The sequence below is a fragment of the Pezoporus occidentalis genome, unplaced genomic scaffold (genome assembly GCF_034315485.1).
Source record: "Pezoporus occidentalis ecotype Australia unplaced genomic scaffold, CSIRO_AGI_Poc_V1 ctg45, whole genome shotgun sequence".
Classification (NCBI taxonomy): domain Eukaryota; kingdom Metazoa; phylum Chordata; class Aves; order Psittaciformes; family Psittacidae; genus Pezoporus; species Pezoporus occidentalis.
In genome coordinates, this window is record NW_026915780.1 from 7,913,415 (window position 1) to 7,936,832 (window position 23,418).

Consider the following 23,418-nt stretch of genomic DNA (forward strand, 5'->3'; position numbering starts at 1 on the left):
CATTGGGATCCACAGAAATGCTGCTGGATGTTACTATGGTGGGACACACTGTTCAGTGTTCAGCATACCTACATAGTATAGCTTATAAAAGAAGTGAAAATACCCGAACAGTGTAAGTAGTGGTTAGTGCTGCCATCTCTGCATTAGAAAGTACCCTCTAAAAGAGTGCGCCAACAGAGATTTGTGAGCACCAGAATTCTGTGCAGGCTCTATTCTCAGAATAATGGACTTCCAATACATGCCAGGATACTGGGAGTGAGAAATATATAAAAGACAGGTGAATCTGTTCCTTTTGGAGAAGCCCTTCACATTCTTATGTGCTCAATAAGCTTCTTCTGAAGGACTGTGACACTGGTGAATAGTTTTTTGTTCTTGTCTTTACAGAGATTTCTTGAGTCTTTTAGGAAAGGGGAAGACACAAACTGCATCAAGGGAAAGGGATTGATAGTTGACTGTAATAAAAATAATTTCTAAGTTTCTAGCACATGAGCCAACAAGCCAAACTGTAGAGGTTAAAGTGCTGTAATATGAAAAAACTATACAGCCAGAATGGAAGAGGAGACTGCTATGCAGGTGACAAACAAAACTCAGGTATTGTAAGTTTAATGATGCTCCAGAAAGTATGTAAGAGAAAACTTCGATGTACGAAACGATTACCTTAGCAATTTTAATAGACCAGATGGACATAGTGTTTGATGAGGGATTTCTGTGCTGCCAGGATACAAGGCACATCTACCTGCTTTCTGCTCTTTTGTTTTAAATGTGGTGGGGTTTTTAAAGATACAGCTCTCTCTGATACCAGTGTTGGGTTGGGTGTTGGCTTCAGTTGGATGCTGCTCTCAGTATCTGTAATAACATCTGTTCATCTTGCTGCCAGGTGCATGGAAAGCGATATTCAAATGCCTATATTCCTTCCAGACCTCTGTGCCTAGTGTTTACAGCTCCCCAGTTCTCAGTGCTATCCCATCTGTGCTTCCCCTAGACCCTCACAGCCACGTGTGAGAAGCATGTAGCTCTTTTCACTGGCTACCTGCAGCTTTGTGTAGCTCTCAAAAGACGTGAGTGTGTCCCTGGAAGGGCACTGTGCTGATCTTCTGTTTTCACATGAAATTGTGATTGATGCTAATGGATGACATGTATGTGGGAGCTCTGCTACAGTCACAGCTATTATTCTTCTACTATCAGTTTATTCAGTGTCTCTGAACTCTTTGTGTGATGAACTGAAACCTGCAGCTTTCTAGGGATCATCTAGGATAAGAAGTGCTCTGTAGTGGCAAAATACAGTATATTAAATCCCTGTACTTGATTATGCTTGAGAGGTGTTCACTCCCAAGTAGATGCTTGAGAGAGACCTTAAAGCAGATGCCTGTCCCAAGCCACTGCAGAAATCATGCTTCTGTCCATAGTCAGAGTAATTCCATAATGACTGCTGGTGCTGAGGTTTGAATTTCACACTGGTGAGGGCCTTGGTTGTCTGACAGATCAACACTTTAATGTTTCAGAGTCCAAAACAAGTTCTTCCTTTCTGCTACTGTTCCCCTGCAATGTACTAATGCAGCTGATGTCAGGTCACTGAGAAGGAACAGAATTCGTCCGACTCACACTAAAATTGAACCTTGTGTAAGGGACAAGTTGATGAGCTCATCCAGGTGTTCACCAAGACCGTGTTCAGACGATGTGAATAACTTTACCTGTGCCATCCTTCCCAAAATCTACCCATTCATGGTATTTTTACATTATAATCATTATATTTAGGTTCAGTTCCTGGTATGCTTACAAAATAATAAACCATTAAAGCCACAGATCCCAAACAGCCTGTCAAAATGACCATGAAAATGACAAACTTCCCATGGAATAAGTAACAAAAAGAAGTCTCTTCAGCCCCAGAGCAGCCTCATTGGCAATGGTGACCTTTTCAGAAAGGCTTTTTCTTTCATATGAAATGTACTTTTTATTTGTTCCAAGGAAGAGAGGTGGAAAGGGGAAAATAATGCATGGAATGGTTTGGGTTGGAAGGGTCCTTAAAGCTCATCCAGCTCCAGCCTCCTGCCACAGGCAGGGATACCTTTCACTAGAGCAGGTTGCTTCAAGCCCCATCCAACCTGGCCTTGTATTTCTTTAATTAAAGAAAAAATAAAGCAATTTTTAATGGATTCCTCACAGCTTTCCCAAGGAGATACCAAGCTCTCTGGGAAAGGATCTTGCTTCTGAAACCAGCAGTCACACACCTTCAAATATTCTCCTTCTGCATTATTCGAAACACCTACAGCCAAGTGTGTAACTCAGGCAACCTGGCTTAATATTGAATAATGCAGTCACTGCCTTGACATCCAGAGAGATGTCTGTACCCAGCAAGAGCTATTTTTATGTGTGTTGTCTTGTTGCTTGAGGGATGATGGAAAATTAGCCTACATGCAGCATTCTTTTTCCTGAAAGGATAGGATTTGCACATGTGTTTCTGTGTTCCTTGACTGTTTCTTTTCTTTACCCCCCCGTCTTTGTTAATTATCTCACTACGTTTTTAAAGCTTACGATTAATCGCTGTTGAAGTACACTGAATTTGAAGCCAAAGTTTCTGCTATTTAAGTCTCTGTCGTGGTTTAAACCCTTGTCAGGAAACCAAGCGTTAGAGTTGTTTGGTTTCTTATTTCCGAGGCTGTTTAATGACAGTAGAAATACTCAGCCTGGCTCTAAACAGGTGATTAAAGCCGACTATTGGCCAGATATTCCCCTTTGTTGCCTGGGTGGAGGAGAAGGAAGAACAGGAAGCCACAATCCCATTGCACCCTCTCCTTGTGTTTTGGCAAGTGATCCCTGTGTTACTGAGTGTCTGCAAGGATATAATCTTACAGCCAATGTGAACGGCAGTGTGAGCTGCTGTTCCAACCACCCCTGTATGCTCCTTCTTTCTCAAGAGTTCAGAACATCCCTTTGTGCAGCTGGACTGGAGAGATGGAGAACTGAGTTCAGCTGTTCCCGTGACCAGATAGTGGATTTCAGGAAGAGGTCACCTTGGAGTGTATGAAGGACTGGTGAAGGCGTTTGAGATGAGCTGGGTGTGTAGATGTGAAGCTGTTTACTGCTTTAATTTTAACTTCTGTGCCACACCTTCTGTCCTCAGAGGCAATAAATCATAGAATCCCAGACTGGTTTGGGTTGGAAGGGACCTTAAAGCTCATTCAGTTCCAACCCCTTCCACACGCAGGGACCCCTTCCACTAGAGCAGCTTGCTCCAAGCCCCTGTGTCCAACCTGGCCTTGAACACTGCCAGGGATGGGGCAGCCACAGCTTCTCTGGGCACCCTGTGCCAGCGCCTCAGCACCCTCACAGAGAAGAGCTTCTGCCTAAGAGCTCATCTCAGTCTCCCCTCTGGCAGGTTAAAGCCATTCCCCTTGGCCTGTCCCTACAGGCCCTTGTCCAAAGCCTCTCTCCAGGTTTCCTGTAGCCCCTTTAGGCACTGGAGCTGCTCTCAGGTCTCCCCTTAAGTAGCCTTCTCCAGGCTGCCCCAGCCCAGCTCACTCAACCTGGCTCCAGAGCAGAGCTGCTCTACTCCTCTGATCATTTTTGTGGCCTCTGGACTTGTGCAAGCAGATCCATTGTGGCCCCCAGAGCTGAACTCACACAGAGCAGAGCTAATGCCAGCAGAGGAGGAAACCGAGGAGCAGCTAGATGGAGATGCTGAGTAAGTACCTGCAGTGTCCAGGCTTTTGCTTCAAAATTCTCCCATCCTCAGAGGTTTTACTGGGATCCTGCCTTGTGTGAGCCTCGGTGAGAGGATGCAGGTAAATTCTAGCTGGATTTTACATTGTGGAGAACGTCAGTGGCCTCCTGAGCCTTGGAGTTAGGAAGGACCTGATACTGTGCCTGCAGTTAGTGCCCTCATTCACTCCACCTGAACTGCTGGCAGTGCTTTCAAACTGGGGGTGGATGCTGAGCCTGGAAAGGAAAGGAGAATTAGACCATGAAGCATGGGAAGAGAACAGGAGTGTTTTCTCTGGCTCTATGTTCATGGGAGTATACCAGCCTTATTTTTATGCTCGGGTTTGTAATTTCTTCTTGCTTAGTTTGGAAAACTCTTAATCATGGATCAAGTGGCAATAGGGGCGTCTCTCTCCCAGGTCCTGGAGACAAGTTAATCATCTAAAAATCACTGGAAGTGAGAGGTTCTGGCCCTGGTGCCACTGCAGAACCACACAGGAGAGTTAACTCCAAAAGCAAAGAAAAAGAGTCTTGTGCTGTGAAAGTTACCCTGGAATTCGTGATTTCGGTGGACCTGTTAATGATTTCTGACCGCTCAGGTTAGCTGGACCTGCACACCCCTGACAGCAAACAGCCTCTATAACCTTTGCAGACAGCATCCTTGCTCTATCCCCATCAGAAGCCCTCTGCCCAGGTGGCGGAGTGGGTGCTCCTTTATAGCTGACACCGTGAGGGGTTTTCCGCTTCAACAGCCGTGAAACCCGCATCTGGGGCTGGGCTGGGCTGGGCTGGGCTGGGCTGGGCTGGGCTGTGCTGTGCTGTGCTGTGCTGTGCCGTGCCGCCCCTCGGAGCTCTTCCCCCCCCCCGCCCTCAGCAGCAGCCGCAGCCCCGGATCCCTTGTGCGGCTGCGGGGAGTGGCCGCGGCGGCTTCCCCTTGGCTCTGAGCACCGACCGCAGGAAGGCGCGGCTGGGGCGGGGAGGGGACGGGACGGAACGGGAGGAAGGAGCGGAGCCTCCCACTGGGGTGGGCAGCGCAACGCAGCTCCGCTCGGCTGCCGGCCCATGCCTCGGCGTGTGCAGTGAGCGCGGAGGGAGGGAGCCGCGGTGCGGCGGCGGGCGGACGGGCCATGTCGGAAGCGGAGAGCGGGGCCGCAGGTAAGGGGGAGCGGGGCCGGGTCCCCGCCGCAATGCGGGAGCGCTGCCGCCGGCGGGCGCGGCGCGGCACGGCACAGCCCGGCCCCGGCTTATCGGGGGAAATGATCTGGAGCAGGAGCCCCGTCTGGAGGAGGAGAGGGCGGGGAGGCGGCAGACAATGTCCCGGCGGCTGTGGCCGCACCAGGGGCAGGCAGCGCTCCAGTCCCGGGGAGGGGTTTCCACGCGGAGCTGCCGTGGTCCCTGGGGAGCCGGTGCAGCAGAGCGGGGGGGGATATAAGTGCAAAACAATGCGGCGGCATCGCTGAGCCGGGTGCCGGTGGGCGCAGCATCCTTCCCGGCCCCCTCCTCCCCGCCGGTCCGGGTATTCCTTTCTCAGCAGCGGCCCGGGAGAGAAGGGGGAGGGCTGGAAATAAAGGCAGGCGCCCTTTGCAGCGAGTAGCCTGGTTGATGCACTGGTGGGAGCTCGGTGGGAGAGGCAGCGGTGTCTACGATGAGAGTCTTACCATCCTGGCGCGGTCCCGGGGACCGGAGAGCTCCCGAGGAGGTGTAGGGATGGGATAAACCCCAGGGGTTCCGTTTTACCACTTTAGCGGGTCTGCGGGTCCCTGACTTTGCAAACTTGCTCTACGGGCTGAGAAGCGCTGAATCTTCTTGTGCCTGGAACAAGGATTGTGTGGTTTTGGTCAATTTTTGTGGTTGCACTGTGTCTGATAAAAATAACACAGCCTTTGCAGGACAGGGGTGGTCTCTCCTTGTGTGGGAAGGGAGCTGGGGGAGGGAAGAGGGTTCCTAGGATACAAATGATACGGGTGAATAACCCTAAGGGAAATGCAGGCTCGGCCCGTTTTCATTCGATCTCTGCATCCCTTCAAACTCACTGTATGCTGCAAAGATTTAAGGAAACCTCAATACTGAGCCTGCGGTACTGGCAGTAATGTATGGAGAAACTCGAAAGGTTGACTTTATACAGATCATAGTGGGAATTGGGAACATTTTGAATAAGATAGCTTAGTTGCAGTGCGAGTGGAATAAAAGTAGCTATGTAAAAAACCCCAGAAAATGACACTTAGAAACTAGCTGTACCTCCAAGATGACTGGATTCCCTCCCTGCCCCTCCTAATCTAAATGCCCTCTCAGTGCTTCCTAAATAAAATCTCTAATGTCTGTTTGGTTTGAAGGAACCTGTAACAATGTACGAGCATGCAGCTGACAAAGGCAAGAGCAGACTGACAGATCCATTTGTCTTTTAGATGACAGAGTATCGTGTGTTTTGTTTTCTGCAAAGTGGCAAGGATGCAATAATGCAATGAAGTAACTTGTGACATAGGGAGATCTATGCAGGAAGGGTCGTCTTAGAAGACAGAAGACTGTGTACTAAAGCAATGATTTGTTATGCCAGAAATCTTTACGTTCTTTCCACACTCTGGAATGCTGAAGCTGTCAGAGGAAAAAAAAAGGCTTGGGGGGTAAAATGTGACTTAGTGAGTGTTGCTGTATTGACAGTATTGAAGCTGCAGTCACTTATTGCTGCATAGTACAATGTGCTGAGGAAATGTCTATATGTAAAATAGCCAAGCGTTGTATGCAGTGCCTGCCAATCACTTTTATAGCTGTGGTTAGCACAGCAATGCGGTATCTGCAGCTTGGGTAGTATGAGCCGGGATGAAACTGTTTGGACCCAGGAGCTGTGGCATGTAAAGCTTCTCATTATGCTGACTTTTGGCATTTTTAAAGCCATTGGCTCATAATTAGGCGATGCTGATTCATCTGACAAGTTTTGCTCTATGGTTCTGTCACCCTGTAAGCTTGCAGTGTGAATATTTAGTTCAGTGCCACTGGGACAGCAGTTGGTGTTCAACAGAGCTGCCCTGCTCTGTACCTGCAAGGTTTCCCTATTGCTGCAGTGAGGTCCGCAGAGGTCTGTTCTGTTCAGGGGCTGATTAAGCTCATGCATATATGGTGCAAGGGGGCTTTATCCTAGTCTAGAGGGAGTGACCGGGACATAGCTCAGATACAACTCCCACTGGGAACTGGAAGAGGCTGCTGCAACCTCAGATGTCAGCTTAAGTTAGAGCAGCCTTTGGAAGCCAGGTCATTGCAGGGAGACCAGAATACTGCCAGCTACAAAAAACCTTTTTCCTGCATGGAAATGTCAAGGCTTAGGACAAGTTTTGCTTTCTGACGGTGTCAGTGGTGCTATGTGAGTTGACTGGTGTCTCATCTTGTACTCTTCTCTGCTTTTTTTATTGGCTGTTGAGCTGACAAGACCTGCCATGGCCAACTTCGCCCACTTTCATGGGAATACTGGAATTTTTGAGGCCCCATCTGGACATCAGACCTGCTGTTATTAAGTCTGGATTAATGTCTTTTCTTTAAAAGCTGCAGTTTTGATCAAATACGTTAAGATTTCCAAGTCCTTATTCTTCTAGTCTGAATGATTTTTGCTGCTCTCTACTATGATTTCACCTACTGTATCTATCATAGAATCATAGAATGGTTTAGGTTGGAAAGGACCTTGAGATCATCCAGTTCCAACCCCCTGCCATGGGCAGGGACACCTCACCCTAGACCACGTCAATCAAGGCTCTGCCCAACCTGGCCTTGAACACTGCCAGGGATGGAGCATTTACCACTTATTTGGGCAACCTGTTCCAGTGCCTCACCACCCTCACAGCAAAGGACTCCCTCCTTAGATCCAACCTGAACTTCCCCTGTTTAAGTTTGGGCCCATCACCCCTTGTCCTGTGGCTACAGTCCTTGATGAAGAATCCTTCTTTGGCATCCTTGTAGGCTCCCTTCATGGCACCAAATAACCGCCGCTTTCTAAAAAACATGCTTTTTAGTTCTAAGAGTAACATCCAAAGGATCCCATCACCTCTGTTTTCTGTACCTGAATTGGTTCTGCCTTTTGATGGTGTGTCAGATGGGATTTCACAAGTATTGCACTTCAAAGAGCACATCTTTTACGGTTTTAGGAACTTCTCTCTGTGGCTGTTTTAGTCTGTAGAGATTGTGAAGGAGCAAATTGGCTTTTTGAGGTATTTAACAAAGCTGCACTAATAAAACATCAGGGAAAATGTGAAAGGACTAAAAATCAGTGCATTCAAATGATGGTACTTTTGAGTCATGACCTTGATCAAGTATGACACAACATGACCTTTTGGGGGGGGGGGGGTTGGATCTACTCCTTTTCTATTTTATAAGTGAATTAAATGCTGATGTTTTCCATATGCAGCTTAGTGAAATGTGTCTATCCATAAATGACTTCAGTTTCTTACTTGTTCAGTTTCTGTACAGTGCTTGTCACTAAACAGCCTTGCTAGTTGAAAACAGAACTGGGGGAAGCTCCAGGCTGCATGACTATTACACAGGCACTATTTGTGCACTGCTGAGAGGTACCAGGAGGACTTGGAATCTGTTTCAGGAACGAGCCCTGAAGTCCACTGGTTGTGGTTGCAAATGGTACACTCGCTTCACAGATGTTTTACTGGAGAGTGTGCAGCTGCTTGGTGATGTAAGGTCACAGATGTTGGGGTTGTACTGAGAGAACGCTGCTGCCAAGTGTGAACCTCAGCCATCTGAGATGCCTGTGACCTACCTGCGGACTTCATCTTCTTTACTGTGACAAGTGACCCAATGGCTCCTAGGTCATTGAATTGAAACTGCCTCTTTCTTCTCAGTGACCAGGCACATTTTTGAACATTCCATAGCTCTCATTACTGAAAATATGTCAGCTATGGCCCATGTGTTGTGCCGTTAAGAAACACAGTGACATGCATTTAAAATAAGCAAATGCAAGTTTTACATTTTTGCTATAACTCCTAATAAAGCAGTGGCTTTGCAGTGTTTGCAAATTAGGATGGTGAGCTGTGTAAGTAATCAGTATTAACACAGGAAATTCCTTCAAAGGCTGTCTTGGAGAAAGGTTTTCATATAAATGAAAAGGAAGATGCAGTCAGTTCTAATAAAGTAAGCAAATAAATAAACTCCAGTACTCAGAATGTGGAGGCCAGCATTCAGGAGAGAAAGCCTTTGTTCTTTCTGAAGGTCTTGACTGAATGTCCTTACTCAGGACTGCATCAGGGTGTGTCAAGGACATCAGAGGGCAGCTTCAGGGTGCTCCAGCCTCAGCATGCTGCTGTGCTGTGGTTGTGTGTGAGAGCCAATTGGTGCTCACTGGCCCAGATCAGTAGCGCTGTTGTGATTGATTTGCAGGGCTGTGGGCACACAGATCACTTCTAAAGGCATCTTCATTTACCAGCACAGGAGACCTGGAGAGGGTTTTTCTTTGAGCTGTTTCTTCTGTCAGTAGTTCCTCAGTGCCTGAATCCACCCTCTCACTGTGCTCTGCAGATCCAGTTTCTGAGGTGCATTGAGGGAGATTTCTAGTAATTGTTACCAGTTGGATTCAAAAGAAGCATGTATGTGAATGGAGTTTTGTAACAGCAATTTCTTGTCATTTGAAGGACTTCATTCACTTATTCCCTGAAGAAAAACTGCCTCTATTGGAGGAACCTATCCAACCTGCACTTAGTTTCCTTCGGGAAAGAGGCAGAAAGAAATTATTCTCCTTAGGCTACTTCCTTCTCAAACAGGGAATAATCTGGGAACACTGCTTTGATTTGTCCATTTCTGAATACATCTTTCATTTTAGTGCTGCTCAGGTCCAATTTCTAGGGTTGAAGCAGTTTGTCTGAAAGGGTTTCACAGTTCTGATCACTCCGTGCCCACCCATCCCACACAGCCTTTCCTTGTGAGGCTCTGTGTTTGTAGTCACTCTTTTCTTTTTGAGGTCTGAAGAGTGAGTATTTGTGTGTCTTTTTCCTTGTTACACCAATTGGGCTATTTTTCTGTGTTAGCAGATAATAACAGCATTAAAACCACTGTTTTCTTTGGGAAATGCATTACAGTGGCGACTTGGCCTTGGGGATTTCAGCATCGTTTGAGGACTCTTCATGCTTTTTCCACGCTTAAAGATCAAAATACCTGTGGTTATAGTAGGCTGACTGGCAACTAGCCCCATTCCCTGGTGCCAAACAGATCCAGCAAATTTAACATCTCTTTCTCAAGTTTCCATGGATACCTTAGTAGAGCACACGCTGCAATCCAAGCAGCAGGGCATGTGGTTTACAAAAGCTTTCAGTATTGTCATTATGGAAATGCTGCTTTCAAATATCAACCTTTTGCAGTAGCCCTCTTGCTTACTCAGCTATGGTCCTATTATGGTTTTAGCCTTAGGAACTCCTTTGCAGGCTGTACCATTGCTTCTCACTGTGACAGTGAACCGTTCCAGCTAGTTTTCTGCCTGGTCGGTGCTGGTCTCTGGGTGATGTCTATGCACAGTCTTGGTGCTTGAATGTAAGCCTGAGGAGTGCTAGTGTAAAAACCTCTGGAAATGGCGTTGGGTCTATGATTGCATGATTCTGTCATCTGCTCTACAAATCCTAAACGTGTACTTCTGTCCATGGCTTCTTTCCTCATGAGGTCTGTGATTTGCTCTACAAATCCTAAACATGTACATGGCCATGGCTTCTCTCCTCATCAGGTATTTTCGTCTAAGCCTGATAGCTGATCTGTTTTTAAGACTGTAAAATAAAAAGAATGAAGACATACAAACTTACTTTTGATTTAGCTATAAAGTGTCCCTCAGAAGCTCAATCAATAGCCATAGACTGGATTCACACGACTTTGCTAATGAATTATCAAACGTACCAGTGTTTACAGGTTTGCAACAACTATTATTCTCTTTATTTTCCCATCTTTGAACAAAATCCAGTTACACTGCCAGGAAGAATATCAAGGGATTTATGTATCGTATCGCTCATGCTGACTCCTGTGAGCAGTAATGGTTATTCTAGTTTGGCTATTCTATTTACCCTGTCTTTCTCTCTTTGTTGTTTTTTTTTCTGGGGGGGAGGAGTGAGGTTTGTTTTCTCTTATCAAGACTACAAATGTGTGAATCATGTTTAGCATTCCTGAAGACTGTCAAAATGAAGAAGACAAATATTTTGGAGTGTTTCTTCCAATTCATGCTTTAAGAAAAAGGAGTCGCTGCATTCATCCAGCTTGATGCATTGGGAGATACTTCACGAATCTGGGAATGCTTGATAACTAAATAACTTTTATGCCATCTAAGTTAACAAAGACCCCCCCAAAGTGTTCTTATTCCTGTGTGCTGGACGCGCAGTCTGGAAAAGCTGAACAATAATTCTTGGTCAGTCTTTGAGTAATATTCCTTTGAATGTCTTGATCTAGAAGGGTAAATCTAGGATTGCATCTAGGATTTACATCTAGGATACAATTGCATCTTAAGATGGTTCTTAAATAGAAACTTGCAGTAAATCAGGGATTTCATAATTGTAATATTTTGATCTTAAGAAGAAAAAACTCAGCCTCCCAGCCCCCCCTCAGCTGGTAAATGGTGCTCTTTCTCCAAAGAAAGTGATTAGCATCACAAATGTTTTATGAGTGTGGTCCTGCGAATTGGAGCATAATCTTATTAGTGCCGTTCCTGACAACCTTGCAGTGAACCAAGTCGATGGTGACAGACATGATGGAGAAACAGCAGGAAACCTTTTCTGGGAAAGTATCTTTTCACAGAACCTAGGTTCTGTACATCTGGGTTTTGTTTTCTGTTCCTTATGTCCTTCTGTTTGGAAGGAAGGAGGGGGGAGATGGGGCATATAGGAAAATAGTGCTTGCACAGAGGCAAATAGTGCAAGGGAGCCTGAAGGAAGCAAGTTCATACAAGAGCTTGTTGAAGGAAGAGAAGGTTAGTTGATGCATATGATGGTGTCTGTTACAGAACTGTATCTGTGGAACATTTAGAAAGATCCTGGAGAGCTGTCTCCTACCACTGTGAACTGCAGAATCTGTTGTTAGCCCATCTTTATCACAATATGCAGCCTGGCCTCTCCCACGTGTAAACTGGGATCAGTTTTGTCTCTCCTGGCAGTTCTATATGGGTGTGGGTGGAAGAGCTGGAATCTAGGAAGAGAGAGATCCCAGGCGCTGCTGTTGAGTTCCTCAAACTCAGGCTCTGGGGTGTGAGCCGGTTCTGAGCACGTTGGAACCATATCAGGACTGAGAGGGAGGCGAGAGCTGACTGATCTCAAAAGCTGGAAAGCTCTTGGGTCATTCGAGGTGGAGCTGTATTTAAGAGGCCTTGGGTGATATGGTTTGGTGTGAGATGTCCCTGCCCATGGCAGAGGGGTTGGAACTGGATGATCTTAAAGTCCTTTCCAACCCTAACTATTCTATGATTCTATGAATGGGCTTGAGTTTAAGGCGGCTTTAGGGTCAGATTTTGGGACCTGGCTGTGGCTTTACAGATCCAGTGTGCATGGAAGTGTGATAGTCCTGATCCAGTCCAGCTTATCAAGTATTAGTGAGGCCAGACCAGATCTAGGTAAAATAGTTTAGCCAATGTCCTGTCAAACAGAAAAGTGAACATAACCCATGTGGCATTTTCAAAAGGTTATTGCGAGTTCTTGTGTGTTTCTTTCATCTTAAGTTCACAGAAAATGGGTAGTGGCTTTTGTTTGGTGAAGTGAAGGAAGATATTATCCACAAAGTGAGGGATGGGATGAGCCTGTGGTGGTTTTTTGATGTGCTTAAACAATGATGTTAAAAACTTACATTATCTTAGAAAGCTTGATAGCATGGTGGAAAAGTAATTCTTCCAGTCAAACTGTAATCATGATGGGAGGCGATATAAAAGCTGTAATGAAAAAGGTCAAAGGTGTAATGAGAAGCAAGTCTTATTTTTAGTTTTATCCAAAGAATTGGGAGGTTTTTTCCTACTTAGGAAATCACTGGGCTTTAATTGGTACCAGTGCAATGAATACCAGCTCTTTGGGTGACCGATTATTATGGCAGGGTATCAGGAAACTTGGATTTGTATCAGAGATGAGCAGTGGCTGTATTCATAGAAGGGAAGTGCACTGCAGTCCTCAGCAACCCAGCTGAATGCCTACTGGCATTTTAAAACAAAGAACTCTGATTCCATTGATGGTAATAACAGTGGTGGCATTGGTTTCAGTAGAAACAGAAAGTTCTTACTTCTGATATGAAGTACGGGATCTTTTTATTAAGCATATTTTGTTTCTTGCATTTGCTTCTCTTCTTTTTTGTTGTTCTATAATTGTTTTCAAAGGCCATCTTTGTCTTTACAGTAAAACGCTCGAGGTTGTCATGTTACATTTGGAAGCTGTGACATTTTGTGCTTAATGCAAAGCAAAATCTTGGCCATAGGAAAAGTCGAATAAGGTTTTCTTCCTCAACACAGCAGTTACCAGCTAATAGCACCATGGTACACCCTTCTTTTCCTGTTGTGCAACATCATTAGCAGCCTTTGCTTGAGGCAAAACGTAATTATTGGTGCTCAAAATGATAGACAGTGTTTTGAATGAAAAATGATGTTTTTGATTTCATTCTTTTATTACCTGGTGGCCACCCTATACCCGTATTTGACTTAGGAGATCTTTTTAATTTTTAAATCCAGAGATAGCACCTGAAAGGAAAATGAAGAATTTGGCTAAGATTTTGGTATGACCAACAACCTGACTGAGATCCTGGCTACATGGAACAGTCACTCTTTCCAGCTGATGGGAATTCCAGAAGAATAGCCATCAGATACGTGCAAGTGTTTGATATCTGAAGATGATCTGCATGTACACAGTACATTGAGTTTACTTGGGTTTATTGGAGCCATAAGGATCATCTACAATAGTGACATTTTTAGTAGATCTAATGCATCCTGGCTTACTCTGTGCATCTGGCTCGTCAACCCACATACAACTGAGAGGCTGAACTGACTTGGCATATGGAACAGTGGATATGCACTATGCAACTCAAAAAGTGTGATTGCAGCTTTCCTTTTGAGGCAGGGAGGTATACCACAGGCATTCTTAGATGGAAGTTGGAGAGCCTGGAAAAGTATGGGGTATCCAGGTCTTCCCAGTGGGTCCTCAAGCTCAGCCAGAGGCTCAGATCTGTACAACGCATGGAATTTATTGCATTGTACACTATGGATTGGAAAAAGGACTTTTTATTGTGAAAGCACTACTTCAAATTCTCAACATATCATCTGAAATAGTGTGGATGATTCAGAAAATCGTGATTTGATTAGCAGGTGTTGGGTTTGGGGCCACTCTGGCAGGATAGAAGTAGAAATTAACTTAAAAATACATTGACTGGGATATAAATTCATGCTAATGTTTGGACATGTTTCTACAGAGAGATGATATCATAATGATGCTGCCGATTTTCTGCTTTGCAAAACAGCTGTAGGAGATCCAGACCATGATGAGTCCCTTTCACCATCTCTTGGAAGTGAGGTCTGGAAGGTTCAGGAAGCATGATTCTGTCCTGGCCAAGCCTTCTCTTCTTTTGACATGACTCTAAAGTACTGCAGAACGTGCCTGAAAAGGTCCATGTTTGGTTTCCTGATGGCAGACTTAGGGCTTGATACCTTATTTCTTCTTTTCCATTCGCTAAACTAGTGACATGAGACATAGTCAGAAAATACCCCCCTTTCCTAATGTGACTGCATGTCTGTTTTATGCTGCTCCACAGCATACCCTGCACCTGGAATTCCTGCTTTTACCTGTCTTGTTAAATCCTTACTTAAAGGCAATATACACTTCAGCTTATCTGTTGTCTACATTACTTGGGTTACAGGGAACCTTCTGTTAGCAGAGAATCCACTGCTATGGTGTGCTGCTTTGCTATTGAAATGAACAATCCATAGGATATGTATAGAATACCTATAGGTTGGCAGGGACCTCAGAGATCATCTGGACCAGCCTTTCTAGGCAAAGCATGACCTAGACTGGATGTCCCAGCACCCTGTCCAGCTGAATTTTAAGATTATCCAACTCCAGGGAATCCACAACTTCCCTGGGGACATTATTCCAATGGCTGATTGTGAAGGATTTTTCTCTTGTGTGGAACCAGAATCTCTCCAGGAATAACTTTGTGCCCATTGTCTCTCATCTTTTCTGTGTGATTCCTTACAAAAAAGGAGTCTCCATCTTCTTTATAACCGTCCTTTAAATGCTAAATAAGGTCTTCCCTGAGCCTTCTTTTCTCTAGGCTGAACAACCCCAGTTCTCTCAGCCTTTCCCTGTATTTGGATCATCTTTGTGGCCCTTCTCTGGACCCTCTTCAGCCTGTTCACATCTTTTTTGTACAGCAGGGAACAAAACTGAACATGGTATTGCAGGTGTGGCCTGACAAGTACTGAGTAGAGTGGGAAAAGCTAAAAAGAAGTGTTGGCTTTCCTAATATGTGAAGCAGCAAATTTTGCTGATGCGTAGTGTAGTTGAATTATTTAATGTTAAATACTTCATAAAAACTGAATTTGATAGAGAAGAGAATATCTTGTATAGTTCCTGAAGGAATTTTAATGTTTTAATACCACCTTAGTGACTTGTGACTGTGAGGTTTAGCAGGCATCTTTCCTACGTCTGACTGTCTGGGACTGTAGTGGTGCATGGCTGATACTTTCAGTGGTTTGGTAAAACTTAACTTATCCAGTCTCCCAAATAGGAATGCATGGCAGGGACTCCCAGATACTCAGAATAGAATATTATATTCAGATACCAGCTGCCATTAACTGATCTTTCTAATTAAATGGCAAGCCTGGTCCTGCTCTCTAGGTCTATTAGAAAATAGGATTTATCTGTGAAATGATCACTCGGCGTCATTGAAGTGCCTGTAAATGCTCTGGACTTTGCTTCTACTCTGTATTCTGTGACACTTAAAGGTTAATCCTTCATTTCATTTTGTTGTCAGCTCTGTCGTATGTTGTCGACATCTAGAACGTGGCTGATCATTTACTGAAAAACAGGAAAAGTTGAACTGATTAGCTATTGCAGGAAGCCACAGGAAATACACTCTTGCATGTGTTTAGATTAAAAGAAAGAAGAGTGTAAATTAAATCTGCCAAAGCAGCAATTGCAGCTAATATGATAATGGACATGATTCAGTATTAATACAGTATCTCCTGATTTCATAAGTTTACCCATTCTGTGTGCAGTTCTGGGTGTCCTTAACATAAGAAGGACATGGAGCTGTTGGAGCAAGTCCAGAGGAGGGCCACGAGGATGATCAGGGGACTGGAGCACCTCCCGTATGAAGACAGGCTGAGAAAATTGGGGCTGTTCAGCCTGGAGAAGAGAAGGCTGCGTGGAGACCTCATAGCAGCCTTCCAGTATCTGAAGGGGGGCTATAGGGATGCTGGGGAGAATCACAGAATCCTAAGGGTTGGAAGAGACCTCAAAAGATCATCTAGTCCAACCCTCCTGCAAGAGCAGGGTAACCTAGAGTACATCACACAGGAACTTGTCCAGGCGGGCCTTGAATATCTCCAACGTAGGAGGGACTCTTCATTAGGGACTGTAGTGATAGGATAAGGGGTAATGGGTTAAAACTTAAACAGGGGAAGTTTAGATTGGATATAAGGAGGAAGTTCTTTACTGTGAGGGTGGTGAGGCACTGGAATGGGTTGCCCAAGGAAGCTGTGAATGCTCCATCCCTGGTGGTGTTCAAGGCCAGGTTGGACAGAGCCTTGGGTGACATGGTTTAGTGTGAGGTGTCCCTGCCCATGGCAGGGGGTTGAAACTAGATGATCTTAAGGTCCTTTCTAACCCATCCTATTCTATGATTCTATGATTGTTAATTGCAAATCAAATAGGAGCCTTTGAATAGAATAAAGGAAATAAAATGGTGAAAATGGAAGTCTCTATTTTGTCTGTCACCTCATAAATGCATGAGACGTTCTTTGGCAGTTGCTTGGGTTAGGACTAAAGTCAGAAACTGTAAGGATGTAGTCAAATTCATTCTATGACTTATCCAACCCCCTGATATAGTCATATCTCAGGTTAATGTTTATATTTTTTTCTATAATTGACTTAAAGAGTTTTTACTCAGTATTTAGAAAAATATTATTTTAAATATTGGTGTAAGTGCTTGAAGACTCACTTTAATTTGGATTCCAAGTCAGATTCCTCCATTTATTTTGATGGGCAAGTTGTCAAGAGTTAAATGTTTATTTAGCTCATGCTGTTTAGCTGTATGTTTTCTTATAGTGTGTAGTTTGACACAGAGATCCTTGGTAAACGTGGGAGATAAAGCTGGAACTTGAGCTATGTGGGACCCTACTTGTGTTCTTTCATTACAGAAGCCTTAGTAAGTCATCTTGCCTTTAAGAACTGTTCCAAATGCCATGATACTATCCAGGACATCTTTTTAAATTACAAAGAGGAATTTACTTATAAAGGCTAAGGATGCCTTCTTTTTGTTGCATGATTGCGAATCAGGTTCCCTGCAATCCTTTTCCTGTTCTCTGGCTTGAAGAAGATGCTTCTTATTCTTTCAGATCAACCAATCACAGCCCTTTAGAGATAAGGGATTTTTAAATATCCTGGAAAATCCAGGCATTTCCCACTCTTCAGAACCATGATGGCATAATGTTACAGATTTCCTGATTTCAGAGGGGGCCTACAGGAATGCTGGAGAGGGGCTTTTTAAAGGGGCACATATTGATGGGCCAAGGGGAATGGCTTTAACCTGCCAGAGGGGAGTCTGAGATGAGCTCTTAGGCAGAAGCTCTTCCCTGTGAGGGTGCTGAGGCGCTGGCACAGGGTGCCCAGAGAAGCTGTGGCTGCCCCATCCCTGGCAGTGTTCAAGGCCAGGTTGGACAGAGGGGCTTGGAGCAAGCTGCTCTATGGAAGGTGTCCCTGCCCGTGGCAGGGGTTGGAACTGGATGAGCTTTAAGGTTCTTTCCAACCCAAACCATTCCATGATTCTATGATTTACTTCTGACAACTGGTTCACTATTTCTTAGAAGAACTCTTGGAATTAAACCCAGGGTGACCTGGATTGCAAGCCATTTTCTGTAGATATAAATTCACTCTGGTGAATGACTCTTTAACTTCCCAGTATTCTGAGCTGCACTTATTTATTAGCTCTGCAAACTCTCTGGTAGTGTCAGGACCTCTTTTAACAGCTGAGGTAGGATATAACAATTACAGGTGCCCCAGTTACCACACATGATTAGTTGGGAGTCTCATTAAATCAGTCGCAGTGTAATGCAACTGCTGCTTAAGCCAACATGAGAAGAGCTCTACTGAACCCCTGGACCACTATATTTGGGTTAAAATCTTCACTTGCTGCTTTAGAGGTTGTAGAATTGTCTTCCATAATTTTCCTCTCCTGAGCCAACAAAGGTCTAGGCTGGCTGCATGTAGGATGTGCTGTAGAATTCCTTTGTTTAGCAGCGTATTTGCAGGAACTGCAGTGAGCACACTGCAGATGGTTATGGGTTTGGAAGGGTTTCTTTTCCCTGTGGTCCAAAAATACTGATATGTGGCCAAGAGCTTAAGCTTCCATCAGAGTTGGGCAGTTAATGAGAAATAGGAGAAGTTAGCCCTTCCACAAATCCAACCTTTATCCATAAGCTCTTGAGAAGAAACTGAAACTGGAAAGGACAATTTACCTTTAAGATTTTTCATTAAAATGTCTGTTTTCTGTTTCAAGTGATGTTTTCTATGGGTAGCTAAAGATCTCTAAACCCTGCTTCCCATTTTTGTATCCATTAGCAAATATTTTTATACCTGTGGATACAGTGAGCATCCGTGCATAAATTTTTACACCTCTGGATTATCACAAGTTGATTGGGTTGAACGAATTCTCGATAGAACACCATCTAAGTTAGCACAGTTTCATTGGCTAAAGAGGAATATGGCACTGCTTATTGGATCACTGCTCTCTGAGAGACAGAAAGATGTGTATACTGTCACACGGGATTTTCTGAGCTGCATATAGAGCTATAAATAACTTCTTGAGGTACACCCAGGCTAATAACTGAAGGCAGGCTGGAAAATAGATTGCTGAGACCTGAGTGCTGAAACAGGTAACGAAAAGAATTCAAAGAGAAACACTGAAAACACATAGATAGTGGTCTGATAGCTACATTTTTGTGCTTCAAAGCGTGTATCTCAGTGGGCAATATGTACCAGTATCCAAAGATGTTGAGTCAGTACTGCAGTGTCCTGATCTGCTTAGGAAGTATTGGTTTAGGTCCAGTCATGAACAGCAGCAGGATGCAGGGAACATGTTTTGTCACTAATTCCCTTTTTTTCCCCAGTGCTAAAATGTTGTTCTTCAATTCTACAGAAAAAAGCAATGTTGATGGTACAAAAGTAATGTTTTGAAAAGAGAAAGAAATGGCACAAAGGGGGCTGATAACAGCATCTGAGGCTGATAGCAGCATCTGATCCAAATGTGTCTTAATGAACCGAGCAGATTCTGTGCTTGTCACATTTGGCCTGTGGGTTTTTGTACTTCACCATCAGAGCAGTAACATAACATGTTCTTGAAGAACTTGTGTGGGAAATGAGAATATTTGACTTCTGCAAATGCTTCTGAAGATCAGGCTGAACACGCGTATTATAACTTGAACACAAGTAATTGTCGTAAGAGCAACATTAAGAATTGGAGGAGGATTTTTTCTCCTCTGGGCAGATTATCCCATAGTTGCTTACTGCAGAGCATCTTCCCTAGGAAAGAACACATGCATGATTACTAGGAACAATAGGATTCTTCACTGAGTAGTTAAAGGGTCTTTTCTTGGAGAGCGGTTCCTGTGTCTTCTGAGGATAATGTGACTTGTCAGTCATGTCTAGGAGTTGCATGCTATGAATAAATATACATTTTATTGTGCGATACATCCAAGCAGGTGCTAAAAATATGTTGAGATGTATTGCTTAATATTTGTTGTTGTTATTAAGTCTCTAAAGAGACTTAATAAGTAACTGCTTCACATCTAATTCGCTTGCATTGTTGAGGTGGGATTTTGACCCTGGCCGGACCCCAGGTGCCCACCAAAGCCACTATGTCATTGCTCTCGTCAGCTGAACAGAGAGAGGAAATATAATGAAAGGCTCTTGGATCAAGATAAGGACAGGGAGAGACACTCACCAGCTACTGTCACAGGCAAAACAGACTTGACTTGGGGAAATGGGCCAATTTGATTTCTTACCAATCAAATCAGAGCAGGGTAATGAGAAATAAAACCAGACCTTAAAAACACCTCCTCCCCACCCCTCCCTTCTTCCCATGCTTAATTTTACTCCCAAATTCTCAACTTCCTCCCTCCCAGAGGTGCAGGGGGACAGGGAATGGGGGTTGTGTCAGTTCATCACACGCTTCCTCTGCTCCAGCGTTGGGTCCCTCCCACTGGAGGCAGCCTCCCTTGGGCATCCCCCTGCACTAGCATGGGGTCATCTCCAGGCTGCAGTGCATCTGCTCCACTGTGGACCTTCATGGACTGCAGGGGCACAACCTGCCTCACCATGGACCACAGGTGCCTGGAGCATCTCCTCCTGTCCTTCTGCACTGACCTTCGTATCTGCAGGGCTGTTTCTCTCATATGTTCTCCCTTCTCCCTCTGGCTGCAGTAGCTGGGTCATTTCCCCCTCCCAGTGTCATCCCAGAGATGCTACCACTCTGATGGGCTTGACCTTGCTCTGTCTTGGAGCCAGCTGGCACTGGCTCTATTGAACATGAGATATGAGCACGGACAGGGTGTGTGGTACCTTTTCTATGTTCCATTTTGAGACACTATTGCAGTCTCTACAAAATAACATGTTATAAATAAATCCACCTGACTCATCAGGTTTTGATTATTTTAATGAGCCATTTCCCTTTCTATCATCAATGGGGTAAATACAAGAAGGAAAAATACAGATAATGCATTATGGTATTTGTCACTCGTTTGGTATGTTCCTTTAAATGAAATTTCAGTATTGTAATGGAGGGTACAAATATTTCTTTGATGGTTTGTTGCTAATACTTTTCTTTTTCCCAGCTGGATTGTGTCCTGCAGTAATATTAACAGCTGCAAGATGTTTCAGTGCAGAGTGCATTGAAGAATAAAACCAGGCAGTACTGGGAAAGTTTCAGAATAAAGGTTCATGGTGGAATAGTTGAAATCTGCTCTTACTGCATTGTCAAATTGATACCAACTCCTCTTTGCTCTTAAAATGAGTCTGTCCTTTTTGATCTCTCCACTTGTGTTTAGTTTCTGCATTCATACATTGAAATCTGAGGCCATCAATGTGAGTGGACAGTGTTCAAGCTGCTTGTGTTAACTATGACTTCGGACTAGGTTTAGAAAGACTTAAAATTAACTTACATGGGAATGTAATAGGCAAAAGAATGGAAGTAAGTCGTGAAGGTCAGACAAACGTTTTAAAACCAAACCTGCAGTTCTTGTGTCATCGTATATTGTAAAATATATATTTTACATGGCTGCTGTGGAATTTGCTTTCTTTTGAGCGGATTTGTTACAGCAAGGAGAGTGTAGCAGTAAACAACTGTTCTATCCTACTCATTCTGCTTACTGACACTGAGGAATCTTGCTTTCCTTTCAGATGCAGTTTCCACATCTGCTTACTCATCACCAGCCAAAAGTTTAGGAGACCCTGGAATCACACCACTGTCTCCATCACATATTGTGGTAAGAAATGCACTCTTAATATATACTGTATATTGACATTACTTTTCCCTGTGTATTTAGTGGGACATAATTTAGAAAGCTGTTATTTCCTCACTTAGAGATCCCTTTTATGCTCCCCATAGTCTTAAGTGAAATTTTGGTCACGCTGGGATTGTTGACAGAGCTGTCATTCATTTCATTGGGGCCCTGATTTTGCTTTATTTTTGCCTACTTGCTGAGCTGATAGATGTGCTCCTGCATATTTTTGTATTGAACAAGAGGGCTTCTTGATCCTCAGGGTTCCCAAGTTCTGTCTCTGTCTGCCACTGGTTTGTTTAGGCAGCCCCTGAAATGTCTCATTCTGTTCATTAAAAAAATAAGGATATAAATGATGCTCAGCAGTAAAATCCAACTTCCCAGAGAATCTCTTCCAAAATACATATACATATATATATGGAGAGAGAGAGAGAGAGAGAGAGAGAAAGAGAGGAGATCAAAATAGAACTGGTTTAATTCCTTAAGGAAAAACTTTTAGAAGCAAACAAATGTCCCATAAAAGTAGTGTTTTAATCTCTTGCACATCATGCTCATTTGGTTGATAAACTCCCATTTAAACTAGGTCCCATCTGTTTTTTAAGGTCATCTGCATCATCTGTGACACAGTATATGCATGGTGTATTTCTTGATATTGCAAAAGGCCATGTTCAGAACACATTGCTACCCTTACCAGATTTTTTCCTTAGATTTTTAAATCGGGAGCTGTGCAACATTCCTCTTCAGGGTTTCCAGAGTGCACTCTCATAAATATTTGCTTTTATTCCTTTCTTTCTTCATATACTCGATAACTTATTCCCTTTTTCTTCTGTCATAGTGATGAATTTTGTATCCTCTTTCAGTTAGTCTCCTTAAACTCTTAAGTTTAAGACATATAAAGCTTAAGGAAGACACATAAAAAGCAGGTTGCCCTATTTGAAAAGCTGTGTTAGGAGGACCCAAACAAGTCTTTCATTGTTTCAGACCAAACCTTATTATTCTTTTTTCTGCATTTTAAGTAGCAGGCCTGTGGGATGATCTTGGAAAATGTAGGGGTACAATAGAAAGGTGTTGGAAGTAGCAGGCATGGAGATAACGGTGATACAGGAGGAAAATCATAGAACCCCAGACTGGTTTATGTTGGAAGGGACCTCAAAGCTCATCCAGTTCCAACCCCTGCCATGGGCAGGGACACCTTCCACTAGAGCAGCTTGCTCCAAGCCCCTGTGTCCAACCTGGCCTTGAACACTGCCAGGGATGGGGCAGCCACAGCTTCTCTGGGCACCCTGTGCCAGCGCCTCAGCACCCTCACAGGGAAGAGCTTCTGCCTAAGAGCTCATCTCAGTCTCCCCTCTGGCAGGTTAAAGCCATTCCCCTTGTCCTACCACTACATGCCCCTTTAGAAAGTCCCTCTCCAGGTTTCCTGTAGGCTCTGTTTAGGCACTGGAAGATGCTGGAACACTGCTCATAGAATGAGGACATTTGGCAGATCCTCTGTAAAAGATAGTAACAGTTGCTTCCAAGTGTGCTTGTAAGCACAGATTGAGCAACAGTGGTGAAGGGTTCAGACATAACCTGTATGGTAGTAGGTCAACAGGTCTGTTCCATTGTGATTTTGCCAAAATGACGTGTGTGCAGGCAGGTGTATTACCCTCCTTCCCTGTGACCTGCCTTTAGCACATAGCCTTTTCACCAGTACTTCCAGGTTGTTCTCTTCCAGTCTTGTTAAGCTCTTAGTGCTTTAACCACATCAGCTTGTGAAGAGTAGCTCCTTGCTGTACTTATTGCTCCTTTATGTGGGATTTATGTTAGGCGATAGCATACTGGGGAGTCATGCAATTCCTTGTTTATTCACATCATACTTTATATCACATCATTATCATTTGGGCCATAAACGTCCCACCTCTTCTGGTTAATGTTCCCATATTGCCCTTGACTGTGCTCTTCAGGGACTGCAGGATTACAGGTAAAAGGCAGGAGCGGGATTCAAATTCACTGTAAGCAGCTCAACAGCTTTCCACACTCTA

The 23,418-nt window shown here is 44.1% G+C and overlaps 1 protein-coding gene across 1 annotated transcript in view; it reads left to right on the forward strand.

Annotated features, from left to right (window-relative positions):
- Positions 1–4,596: 4,596 nt before the first annotated feature.
- The window catches only part of HSPA12A (heat shock protein family A (Hsp70) member 12A), a 59,183-nt gene continuing 40,361 nt past the window's right edge, over positions 4,597–23,418 (forward strand). The window contains exons 1-2 of the mRNA XM_062635346.1: positions 4,597–4,854; positions 21,294–21,379. Of these exons, the coding sequence (XP_062491330.1) occupies positions 4,827–4,854; positions 21,294–21,379 (114 nt within the window). The 5' untranslated portion in view covers positions 4,597–4,826. The remainder of the gene's footprint in view (positions 4,855–21,293; positions 21,380–23,418) is intronic.